General features: G+C 38.1%; 1 protein-coding gene across 11 annotated transcripts in view; it reads right to left on the minus strand.

The window, feature by feature from the left end:
* MBTD1 (mbt domain containing 1) overlaps positions 1 to 12,938 on the minus strand; it is a 47,329-nt gene that overhangs the window by 33,365 nt on the left and 1,026 nt on the right. For 6 of the 11 annotated variants that reach the window (XM_036339373.1, XM_036339382.1, XM_036339381.1 and 3 more), the window contains exons 2-4: positions 12,679 to 12,740; positions 8,789 to 8,886; positions 1,302 to 1,477 (exon numbers count right to left, since the gene is read on the minus strand). In XM_036339373.1, coding sequence (XP_036195266.1) covers positions 1,302 to 1,455 — 154 coding nt within the window. In that variant the 5' untranslated portion in view covers positions 1,456 to 1,477; positions 8,789 to 8,886; positions 12,679 to 12,740. Of the gene's footprint in view, positions 1 to 1,301; positions 1,503 to 8,788; positions 8,887 to 12,678; positions 12,741 to 12,938 lie in introns of all 11 variants that reach the window. The other 5 variants (XM_036339374.1, XM_036339375.1, XM_036339383.1 and 2 more) reach the window with 3 other exon arrangements.

A 12,938-nucleotide genomic window follows, 5' to 3' on the forward strand; every position in this document is an offset into this window, starting at 1 on the left:
TTTAAAAAAATGTTAAAGCAATTTTGTTGGCATGAATGGAAACATACTGTCCTGAAAAGAAGGGAGAGAAAAGACTGAACCCCCTTCTGCCCTAATCACACCACGTGACCAACCGTTTGCCTGAGGTATTTCCAGGATGTGGATCTTTCAATCCTAAATCCAGGACAGTCTTGGACAAATTGTTACCCTATTACTGTATAATCTAAAGTATCCCCAGAAACAAGTAAGCAGGATACTGAAGAATTAAATCCCTGTGCTACTATGAGAAATGGCTAGGGCAACTAAGGTTACTTAGTGTGCCAGAGACATGCTAGAACTATGTCACCGTACAAAAATTAGAATTATCTGTGTACCTTTAAAAAGCAACATTAAGCCCTAACCGGTTTGGCTCAGTGAATAGAGCGTCAGCCTGCGGACTCAAGGGTCCCGGGTTCGAGTCCGGTCAAGGGCATGTGCCTTGGTTGCGGGCACATCCCCAGTGGGGAGTGTGCAGGAGGCAGCTGATCGATGTTTCTCCCTCATTGATGTTTCTAACTCTCTATCCCTCTCCCTTCCTCTCTGTAAAAAAAATCAATAAAATATATATTTAAAAAAAAATAAAAATAAATAAAAATAAAAAATAAAAAGCAACATTAAGCCTGGCTGGTGTTGCTCAGTGGTTTAGTGTCGATTCATAAACTAGGAGGTCATAGATCGATTCTTATCAGGGCATATGCCTGGGTTCTGGGTTTGATCCCCAGTAGGGGGTGTGCAGGAGGCAGCCGATCAATGATTCTCTCTCTCTCTCCTTATTTACAAACCTTTAAAATCTCTCTGAAATCAATACGAAAAATATAAAAAAAATAAAAAGCAACATTAAGACCAAAAGATAGAAGTTAGAGCATAGATACTTTTGGTTTAATATAAAGAATATTCACTAGATACCCAATCACTGGAAGTATTAAAACAGAAAACTTACAAGAAATTGTCATAGAGGAAAAGTCTCTTTCAAATCTGTAAGTATTATCTTACACACTTTCAATCACGTAAGATTTCATTATCTAATCTTAAAATTTAAGTCCACATTAAATTTCTCAACAGCCTTCTCTTTTCATTTTGTTTTACTTGCTTTCCCCTGGAAGGTGGTTGGCAGACAAAATAAAGAGATCAAGCACAAACCCAATGATCTACTCTAGAACTGTAAGTTTCTTCAAGCTGCCCTTTAAAAATTCTAAGGGAGGGAAATGACAGAAGATATGGAATCAAACATAACCTTAAAACAAAGCTGTACAGCAGGCGAAGGCTGAGGCACTCATACTCACCCATGCCAGATTTGCCATCTGGGTACGTGTAGACTTGTCCATTGTTTTTGATAATGGGGAGATTAGAAGGTAAAGGAGCAACTTCCTCTTCACTCTCCTCGGAGCTGGAGCTGCTGCTTGTGTCCTCACTGCAGCTATCATAACCGTCAAACATCCCGAATGAGTCTCTTCTTTTCCTTTGGGATCATGAAAATGTTCAATCTTAAAAGTACAAATTAGTAATACATGACACAGCACTTATATACATCCCTAAAAGACCTTAGTTCAAAATTTGGCAAATGGAATTTGAAAAATGAAAACCTAGCCCTGAGGAATGGTAATTTTATTTTATAATGAAAAGCTAAACGTTTGTGTCAAAATGGAGAACTCCACGTATCTGAGACACAAATTTATTAGCTACAATGTTAGCTAACAAGAATAACAATAATGATGGTAAGAACACTGACTGAATCAGAAGCTCATCCTGTAATTCAAGTTTTGCCATAAACTAGGTGTGTCACTTCTCTATAAAAGAGATTATATCAGTTGATTTAAAAAAATTTGTGCTAAAATACACACAACAGATGATTTCTTAATTTGCGTTTCATCTCTAAAACTGCCAACGTCTAGACCAGCGGTCGGCAAACTCATTAGTCAACAGAGCCAAATATCAACAGTACGACGATTGTAATTTCTTTTGAGAGCCAAATTTTTTAAACTTAAACTATATAGGTAGGTACATTGTTATTAACTTAATTTCCTAAGGCTTAGGAAGAGCCACACTCAAGGGGCCAAAGAGCCGCATGTGGCTCGCAAGCCGCAGTTTGCCGACCACTGGTCTAGACAAGCAATTTCAACCAGTGTGCTGCAAGAATTTTTAAAACATGCAATATCTAACTATTTAGTCATTGACCTTTTTCCTTAGACTGTCAAATTAAAAAATGACAACAGCCAACACAACAATAATTGCCCAGTGTGTCTTGAACCATAAGTATATATGTGATATAATAGAGTAGCATCTTATTGGTAACATTACATAATAAGGTTGCATCTGATTGGTTAATTCTTGGCACCAGAAATTCTTATATAGAAGTATAGGCACCTGATTCTTTTAAAAGCCACTTTGGAGCCCTGCCTGGGTAGCAGACTTGGTTAGAGGGTCAGCTCAGTACGCCAAGGTTGTGGGTTCAATCCCCAGTCAGGGAACATACAAGAATCAACCAATGAATGCATAAGTAAGAAATTGATATTTCTCTCTCTCAAATTAATACATAAAATGTCACTATGGAGCAAAAAGGGTAGGTGATTACTATTTTTTTCCTGAGCAGGTCTCAACAGGTTTAAAATACTCAGTAAACCATGTTGTAAATAGATGTGCAGCCATCCAGGCTTTGTTGTTCCACTTATAGTCAGAATAGGTTTCACATAATTCTTAAGGGCCCTAGGGTTTTCAGAATGGTAAATGAGCACTGGCTTCAATTTTCACCATATGAATTCGACCCTACCAGAGAGTCAGCCTGCTTTTGAAGTGAGGCAGTGACTTCTCTTCTCTAGCTATGGAAGTCCTAAATGGCATCTCCTTCCAATATAAGGCTGTTTCCACTGAAAATCTGTTGTTTAGTGTAGCCATCTTCATTGTCGTAGCTAGGTCTTCTGCACAGCTTGTTGCAGCTTTTACATCAGCACTTTGCTGTTTCATCCTGCACTTGTTATGGAGATGGCTTCTTTCCTTAAACCTTATGAACCAACATTTGCTAGCTTCTAACTTCTGCAGTGTCCCCATCACTCTCAGCCTTCCTACACTGCGAGAGAGTCAGGGCCTTGCTTTAGATTAGGTTTTGGCTTAAAGGAAGGTTGTACTTGGTTTGATCTTCTATCCAGACCACTAAAATTTGCTCCATAACAAGGCTGTTTCACTTTCGTAACATTTGTATGTTCACTGGAATAGCACTTTTAAATTTCAAGACTTTTTCCTTTGCATTCACAACTTGGCTCTATGGCACAAGAGGCCTAGCATTTTTTTTTTTTTAAATATATTTTATTGATTTTTTTACAGAGAGGAAGGGAGAGGGATAGAGAGTTAGAAACATCGATGAGAGAGAAACATCGATTAGCTGCCTCCTGCACACTCCCTACTGGGTATGTGCCTGCAACCAATGTACATGCCCTTGACCGGAATCGGACCTGGGTCCGATCGAACCTTGAGTCCGCAAGAGGCCTAGCTTTTTACAAAAATATATTTTTTATTGATTTCAGAGAGGAAGCGAGAGGGATAGAGAGATAGAAACATCAATGATGAGAATCACTGGTCAGCTGGCTCCAGCATGCTCCACACTGGGGACCGATCACACAACTCAGGCATGTGCCCTGATGGTGAATCAAACCTTAACCTCCTGGTTCATAGGTCGATGTTCAGCCACTGAGCCATGCCAGCTGGGCAAGAGGCCTAGCTTTTGACATGCCCTTCTCAGTAAGCTTAATCATTTCTAGATTTTGAGTGAGAGGTATGCAACTCTTCCTTTCACTTGAATACTTAGAGGCCATTATAGGGTTATTGATTGGCCTAATTTCAATATTGTTGTCTCAGACTAAGGAGGCCCAGGACGGGAAGATGGGGAATGACCCATCAGAACCCACACAATATTTATCAATTAAGTTTGCTGTCTGGCATAGGTGTGGTTGCTGGCTCCCTAAAGCAATTACAATAGTAATGTCAAAGATCACTGATCACAGATGACAATAAATAGTAAAAAAGTTTGCCCTAGCTAGTTTGGCTTAGTGGATAGAGCATCAGCCTGCAGACTGAAGGGTCCCAGGTTCTATTTCAGTTGAGGCACATGCCCGGGTTGTGGGCTCGATCCCCAGTAGGGGGAGTGCAGGCGGCAGCCAATCAGTGATTCTCTCTCTTCCTCTCTGAATTCAATAAAAATATGTATTTAAAAAATAATGAAAAAGTTTGAAATGTTACAAGAATTACCAAAATGTGACACAGAGACACAAAATGAGCAAGTTCTATTGGAAAAATGGTTCTAATAAGCTTGCTCAGTATAGGGTTGCCACAAACACTCAAAATGCAGTTATCTATGAAGCACAATAGAGCAGAGTGCAATAACAAGGTACACCTGTATCTTTTGCAGTACACTGGGTATCTTTTTGTTACCTAACCTTTTCTGTCTTTGTTTCAGATGAAACCCTCTGAATCACTCCTAATAAGCTATATGCATTAACCTCATTCTAGTTTCCCCCTGGTCTGTTCCCTTTCTCTCAGGTAATTTATTGATTGCATTCTTTTGTCAGAACAGGTAACATTTAGGTACTATTCTAGTTATGTCCCTACTCTTGATTTTAATCTTAGTTCAAAAAGATAAACAAAACTCCTTTTTTGCTGCATCTATGGTGAGGATAAGACCATTCTCAGCAATCAGACTGTCAACATTCCAGAAAATGTTGATCTCACTCTGAATTCAGGGATGCAGTTATTGTGAAGGTCAATGTAGAACTCGGTCTCCTTGGAAGAAAAAAGAGGGTTGACCAGTAGTGAGGAACTAGAAATGAACTGGCTCCTGTTCACACTATCTGCAGTCATGTACAGAATGTGATGATCAAGGACGTTACATTGGTGTTACAAGATGAGGTCTGTGTACGCTCACTTCCCCATCAATGTAAATATTCAGGCAAATGGTTCTTTGTTGAAACCCAAAATTCCTTGGGCTAAAAAACAAAACAAAATACATGAAGTATTCACTGTCAATCTTTTTGCAGAAAATTTCCCAAACACCTCTTCCTAATGAAATTGAGCCCTTAAATTTCTTCAGGAAAGGCTAGTGAGTACAGTATTCCCCGAGTTCTTGGCATAGTCAAAATTGTTTTTCTACAGTCTTGACATTTGAAGGACAGTTGACTGACTATAAAATCATTGGTTAGCATTTGCTTTCCTCATGTTGCTCTACTGTTGAGTTTATCTTCTGATATGAACTTTTGATGTTCAGACTCAGATCTTTTATTTCCAGAGTTTTCTTCAATGATAGTTTTAAATATTACACTTTTTTTCCTTATTAGGGACAATAATTACACACATTAGATTTAAAATATTTTTATTGATTTCAGAGAGGAAGGGAGAGGGAGAGATAGAAACATCAATGATGAGGGTGAATCATTGATCGGTTGCCTCCTGCAACTGGGGATCAAGCCCACAACCCAGGCATGCGCCCTGACTGGGAATCGAACTGTGACCTCCTGATTTATAAGTTGACGCCCAACTACCAAATCACACTGGCCAGGCCACAGTAGGCTTTTTTAGACCCATCTTCCATTTAACTGTCAAATAACAAAAAAAAATGAATCTCATTTTCTGGATTGTTTTCCTGCTTTTCTTCAATGTGTTTTATATATTCACATTGGAATCTATTGTTCAGTGGGAACTTTATTATAGCTGAAGTCTTCATTTCTGACTTTTTTCATCTTTTTTCCTTCACTTTTCTGAGTTTGATCTACTCTAACTTGATTTCTTCCTATTGTTCGTTCCTTTCTTTATACTTTTATATTTCTGATTCAAGGTGTTGCTCCTCTTTCCCACCTCCCCCATCAATTGAAATGCTTTGATTCACACTGTTTCTTTCTTAGAGCAGTTCTGTATGGAGATGGTCCACTCTTTTCTCTTTCGATTCATTTCATAGTCAGAGTTCCTAGTCCATGAATACATCTTAAGTTTACTTTCTCTTTCTTTTCCTGAAGCATCATTAATTTTTTTCCTCTTTTCTTTCTCTTCACTACCATTTCTCCAAGTCTCCGTATCTTCACCCCTTCCCTATGAAGCAATGCTTATAATTTAAGGCTATCCATTTCGGCAGATTATTTTCAAGTTCTTCTCTGTGGTTAGAGCTAAAAACTATCAAATTTCAAACCTGTATTCAGTATTTTGGAACTTAGTGTTGGAATTTTTCTCTTGGAAGTGATATTTTGTGCTTCATCTAAATCTTCTATGCCCGTAAACTTTTTCAGTGAACCTGTTAAGCTTTCCCTCACCCACTCTTTAAATCCACAGTAAAGAGCAGAAGGAGCTCTTAGAATCTGATTTATTTCTCTACTTATAGGTAATCTGAAGGTTGTGTTAAACTGTTTCTTAATAATACTGAAGGCACAGGTAGTGTTTGATTTATATGTGCTCCTTGTTGGTTTTATAGGTTTGTAGAAAAGTGGGTGGGAAAATTGGATCAGGCTAGACCTAGAAGTCTACACATGCATATTTGAGTAGTATATTAGAATATATTATTTTAGAAATACTGCTTTTGTCACTTTCTGAAATACTTCACCTGTCATTAGATTCACTTTTTGTATCATCTAACAGTTTTCCAGAGTAAGTCTTCATTTTTATCTCATTTGGTTCAGAAACATAGTTTGCCCTATAGGGGTTTATTTGTAAATTTCATAATAACATCTTACAGGATTACTTTTTATGGTGATTTGCAAAGGTCTCATAATTATTAATACAGTTAACATTTATACGATACTTGGTGTTAGGCACAGTCTAAGCACTTAATGTGTAGTGATATATTTAACCTTTATAAGTACTATTACTCCCATTTTATAGATGAGGGAGTAGAGGCTCAAACAGACCAAGCAATTTGGCCAAGGCCATACAGCTAAAATGAACACTAATAATATGAGTCAGAGGACTGATCTTAAATCTGGGTTAAATTTTAACTGCTCTTCTCTTTTTTCTTAATTATGGTTCTGTTATTTAACATCTGCATGTTTAGAAAACAAGGATCAAATAAAACCGAAAACTTGTGTTAAGTGACTAAGTCCTTGAATATAAGGTGATGGGATGACTGCAGGTGGGGAAACCTCACCTACTTTTGAGCATATATGGTAACTCTTCACCCAACGCAGTGGCAGTAAAAAGAGAATATCTAAAATTCATGAACTGAGTAATATAAACCTAATATTTAGAATAATGGAGGTAAATACTAAATAAAAAAGCTAAATTAAAAGTAGTTGGTCTCAAGAGAGCTGAATTGGGAAAAGGATTGCTGCAATTGATATTTTTTTGGCAGTACTTTTATCACTGTTTAATATTGTACTATCAAATGCATGTCTTTTACAAAAATAAATGTTAATCTTTATAAAGTATAAACTACATTTTGAAAATTCATGAAACTAATAAAATTTGAGAGACATCTAGCATTGGCAAATTTATGTAGAAAGGCAAATTTATGCCATCTTTTTGGAACGCAACTTGACATTATTTATGAAAACCTTTTGACCATGTAATTCCACTTTTACAAATCTGCCTCCAGGACACAAAAATCTATGTGGAAAGGTTTCTTGCAGCAATAATGTAATAATTAAAAAACTCACCATCATTAGGAGAACGATTAGCAATAGGTAAAAGTGAAAAACATAAACTGTAAGTGATGAATAGCACAACTCACTTTACATATGCTGGTGTATGCAGAGATTGCTTGTTTATATGTGGATTTTAGAAAGACACTAGAAGGAAAAGCTAAACTCTTACCAGGGTGAGAATGGGATGGGAGAATGATTTAAACATTTTTATATTTTTCATTTTCTTTTCTTAAACAGAAAAAAGTAAACACAAGCTTTTATAGTGGCAAAATGTGAGGAGTCACAAATCAGTTGAATTTCATTTTCCTACTATAACTGTCACCCTGATGAACCTTCCTCCCTATAAAATCTACAAAGTAATTAAAAGATATAGCCGCTAACTCGTTGGATAATCAAACAAAAGTTCCAATGAAAGTCTAAAGGTTTCTAGGAGAAATTTTACAGAAAAGATTTGAGATTCTAAATGTATAAATATGCAAACAATAATAGTATAATTTCGATATGAATAAACTCATTAACAGTTAACATCTATTACCCAAACTAGTAGCGTGGCCCACATAATTTTCAAAGTTTTATATTTTGTCCTAAGTTGTTAAATTTGAAAATTTTATGGGGGAACTTACAAAATTCAAAATAAAAATTACTAGATATGCTATAATGACTGGACTCAGTAGAAGGTTAAAGAGCTATTTAGCTCTTATGGTCTCTTCCCCATTCCACCATAAGATGAAAAGCACAGTCCAGCATAGTGATACAATTCACCAGCCTAAGCAGATCTGTCTTCATTCTTTCTGAGCTTACTATTAGTAGGAAAATAAATGGTAAGGGTTTGGGATTATTGAGTTTTTGTTTCCCACAAGTTCAATGTGAAATAAACTCAGGTTAATGATATAATCAGGAGGAAATGGAAATTAATATCCTGAATAACCTACCTAGAGAAAGTGAAAAGTGCCCAGGGAATGACAGGAGAGGTCAATATATTACATAACTATACTCTAAGATTTAAAGTAACAGTGAGCAAAAGGAAGCTACTCCTTGATCTATAAGAAATACAAAGTTCTACTTCTTTGGTTTCCGGTTCTATCACTTATGACTTTGGATATTAACAATAACTTGGGTCTCAGTTTCCGTCTCTTCAAAATAAGGAAAATACCACTTACCACACAGAAAGGATGTATGATAAAATAAATAATTCACATGAATGGACTTTCAGTTCTTCAGAAGAAAGCTATGAATCCTTAAGTATGAACCTGAAAAGCTATTAAAAATAAGACAACCATGTCAAAATTAAGTCTGAAACATAGTAGCCTAGAGGGTCTTTAAGATCATTATTAGCTATCAATTTACCCAAAAGACAGAATTCATACTAAAGCTGTAGTGCAAATGCAGTCTGAGTGATCGAACGATATCATTTATTAGTATGTTAATATAGCGAAAACAAGTTAAACAGGTTATTCAGCATCATGCTGGCTAGATACAACCTAAAAATACTAATGTAAACTAATGGTATTCTCTTAGTGCTTATCTTTTAAAAACATATTTGGAGCTAGTTGCTCAAAAGACATATAATCACTAAGCAGCAATAACTATGGGTAATTAGTAATGAAACAATCACCCTGGCTCAGTTGGTTGAGCATTGTCCTGTGCACCAAAGGGTCACCTGTTTGATTCCCGGTCAGGGCACATAACCAGGTTGGCGGGTTCAATCCTGGATCGGGGCGAATACAGGAGGCAACAGATCGATGTTTCTTGTTTTCACATCGATGTTTGTTTCCCTCCCTCCCTCCCTTTTCCTCTCTCTCTCTAAAAAAAATAAAAAAGGAAGATAAAAAGAAAGGTTAAACACCTATGGGGACACAGGAGGTTATTTTTCTGGTGTATAAAATAATCTGAAACTAACTAAAGTTTTGAAACCTAAAATTAAAGTAGTAGGTGGTATTAACCAATACTTATTGAGCAATAGATACAAATCATTATGCTAAGCACCAGAAATACAAAAAAGTGTTAGGTTTAGTATGTCCTAGGACTAGACGGCAAAACTATGGCCAAATAGTGGGGAAGACAAGAAATTACTGTATTAATTAAGAAATACTGTATACAACCGGTTCTTTAAGAATGAAGTAGGAATTGGGTAACACAGTGAAAAGGGACAAAGAAAAAGGAATCCTGGAAAGATAACACTTAAATTATCATTTATAGCAGCTTACATTTTCTTATACAATGGTCACATCTGATTAGAAATTTACAGAAACCTTAGGAGGGAGGGAGGCAGATTTCAGCCCATATTTTAGATGAGAAAAATGAAGCTCAAGAGATTAGGGAACTGGCCTAAGATCACAGGGCAGGAGGTGGCAGAGCTAAAACCAGGCCAGTTTGCCAACTCTGCCCAGAGCTCATTTCTACTATGCTAAGTTATCAATAACCCCACTACAAGCCTACTGAATGATAACGTCCAGGAGAGAGGTTTTGTTTTTTACAAGAAATCTACAGTAAGAGATGATTCTAGTGATTAGCTGAGCTTGGGAAATACTGTTGCATATCTATATGTCCAATATGGCATAGATGCAGCTATTTAAATGTACACGGATCACATCAATGAAGCTGGGAAAAAAACAATCGGGTTCCTCAGTTGCATTACCTACCCTAAGTGCTCAATAGCCACATGTGGCTAGTGACTACTACACTGGACAGCACCGATATAGGGCATTTCCATTACTGCAGAAAGTTCTATGGGATGATGGGGGTTCTACACCAACCCTTTAACTGTGAGGATAAGAAAACAGGCACATGAAGCTAGTTAGTGGCAGAAATGAAATTTTAACCTACTCTGCCAATTCCCCTCTTATTATATAATTTCTTCTCACCTCAAATTCAGGATTTATTCAAATATAATTATTTTCTTTCCACTCTTGTGGATCCAGCAAAGCAAGAAAACTCTAAATTTGTGGGGGAAAAGTTCTAAATAAAAGGTTCATTTTTTTTAAAAAAAAAAAATCACAAAATTAAATCTAAACCAGCTGCAATTACTGTATTAAATTAAAAGTAATCTTAGTTAAGAATATCCTAGTGTTAGGAGGCATATCCTAGCTTGTTTGAACTATTTTAAGTCTTTCCTCTGCTAGTGTCATAATGCTTTTATCTTTAACTAATGATACATTTCACGACTTACCTTTAAATTATAAATGTGAAATGGTTAAATCTTATTTAGCAAACAGTTTAAAGATGAAAGAGAAACAAGTGGCAACCAAAAAACTTGTCTAATTTTAGAATGTGGCCACTCAAACCACTGACTCTTGTGGCTTATAGTAATTCAGTGGTTTAGTATTTATGCCTTAAAACATTGTTTTCACTTCTAAGCATAATTTTACCTTTTGACTACTAGGTCATGTTTTAACAAGTTTAATTGTTTTAGCTTCCAAAGTAACTGAGGAACTAGAAGCACCTGAACATCCAGGAAGGTTTGGGCACTAATTAAGTGAACATATAACCAGCCATAAAATACAGCAATGTCTCCTTTAAAATAAAACCAGTTGTTCCTGTCTAGTATGGTTAGAATGCAAATGTCTCCAAAGTTAGTCAACTTAAGTCATGACAGTTCATGTTTAAAGCAAGCAGGAAATAACTTGGAGCTCCATATTACTGTGTCTGAAACTTTAAAGACAGAATTATACAACTCTATTAATTTTTTTTCGTATCCAGTATTTATTGCCATGTTAAATTCCAGTGACTAAATTTAGAAATACTGTATGTGAAAGTTTGTAGAAAATTAAAAATTAAATGGTTAAAAAACATGACCCAAATAAGATACTTATGAACCCATACTTATTTAAGACCGTTTTTGCCATAATTTACAAGGCATCCAGAAGCCTGGGTTGGGGTTCTATATAAATAGAAGCAATTTGTTATTCCGAGGGGGTGGTGAAAAAGACAGCTATTTTCTTTCTAAACACTCTTTGGTGTTGAGGTAAACACATGAAAAAAACACCACACAGTCTAAGCACACGAGAGCAGAGCAACAGTCTCGAAGTCATTTTAAAAAGGGGAGAGAAAACACGGTGTTCTAACATTTTAAACGGGCCTGGGAGTTTAAGATGGCTTTTAGACCAGATTCATGACTTCTACAGTTTATCTGTTATGTCTTAACTCCCACTTCACCATATTAGGAAGATTCTGAAGCCAACAAAACTACTTTTGGTGGCAGCATATAGCTCACCAAGTGCAGGCGAACATTAGAAAAAGGCCCAGGGACAGGCCATAGTAGGAACTGAACTCTCTACTGGCAAGTGCTCAATGCTGGCTCCTGACACTGCAAGGAGCATGAAGCACACGGCAAACTCGAAGCAAATATCAGAGTGTTGCCAAAGTCTCAAATCTCATCAAAGAGTTGGGGGGGAAACAGAGAGGGCCATGAAAGCGTTGTGTAGGAGGGGCCCTGAGAAGCAAGGCCAGCTGGAAAGGAACACACAGGCCAACAAGGGCGAGGGATGCGGGTCTTCCGATCATCCCTCCGCCAGGAGGAGCTTGACAGCTCCCCTCCTGCCCCCAGGAGGCAATTTCAGGCATCCTTAAGGGAAGCGGTTTAGGTAACAAAGCCAAGGTGCTCATGCAGATGATGCTGAACTTTCTAACTTCAAAAGGATGCGCTATTGAGGGACAACAGCCCGAACCGCCCAGGCCGCAATCCCCAAGCTTCCCATAGAAAAGCACCCATGATTCTCGGACAGACAGACCAGCACCTTTGAAACCGACCCAGCAAAACTCTTCAGCGGGCCCTCCCCATGCCCCCACCCTCCTCTCTCCACCTCCCTGCCGCTGCTTCCTGGAGCACAAACACAGGCCAGGGAGCGGTGGGTGAGGAGGATGTGAGAGGAAATTTGAGAAGTAAAAAAAGGGAGCAACCTAACAAGGACATGCATGAGGCTCTAGGGTCTGTTAAGGGCAGGAAAATAAGTAGAGCTACTGAAAAAACACACACACAAACCCGGAGCGGGCTTTCCTGGGCAGCAGGGACCGTGTGTGCAGGGGCTGAAGCCGAGGGCGGACTACCTACCACTTGTCAGAGGCTGCAGAGGGGGCGGCGGCTTGGGGTGACCTCTAACGTCCCTCCCGACTCTGAAACGTGAGGATTTTCATTTCACAAAAGAGAACGCAAGGGTCCTAGAGGCCAGCCCACCACCCAGAACCCTTTTTATTTTAAACGAACGCAGCCGGGGCGGCTGCTTCCCCGACACCACTCCCACCTCGCCCTCCCACACGTGCCCACCCCGCCCCCTTTCAACATCCACCTCCACGTGCAAAACGCCTCGCGGC

This window comes from Myotis myotis, unplaced genomic scaffold (genome assembly GCF_014108235.1).
Source record: "Myotis myotis isolate mMyoMyo1 unplaced genomic scaffold, mMyoMyo1.p scaffold_m19_p_17, whole genome shotgun sequence".
Classification (NCBI taxonomy): Eukaryota; Metazoa; Chordata; class Mammalia; order Chiroptera; family Vespertilionidae; genus Myotis; species Myotis myotis.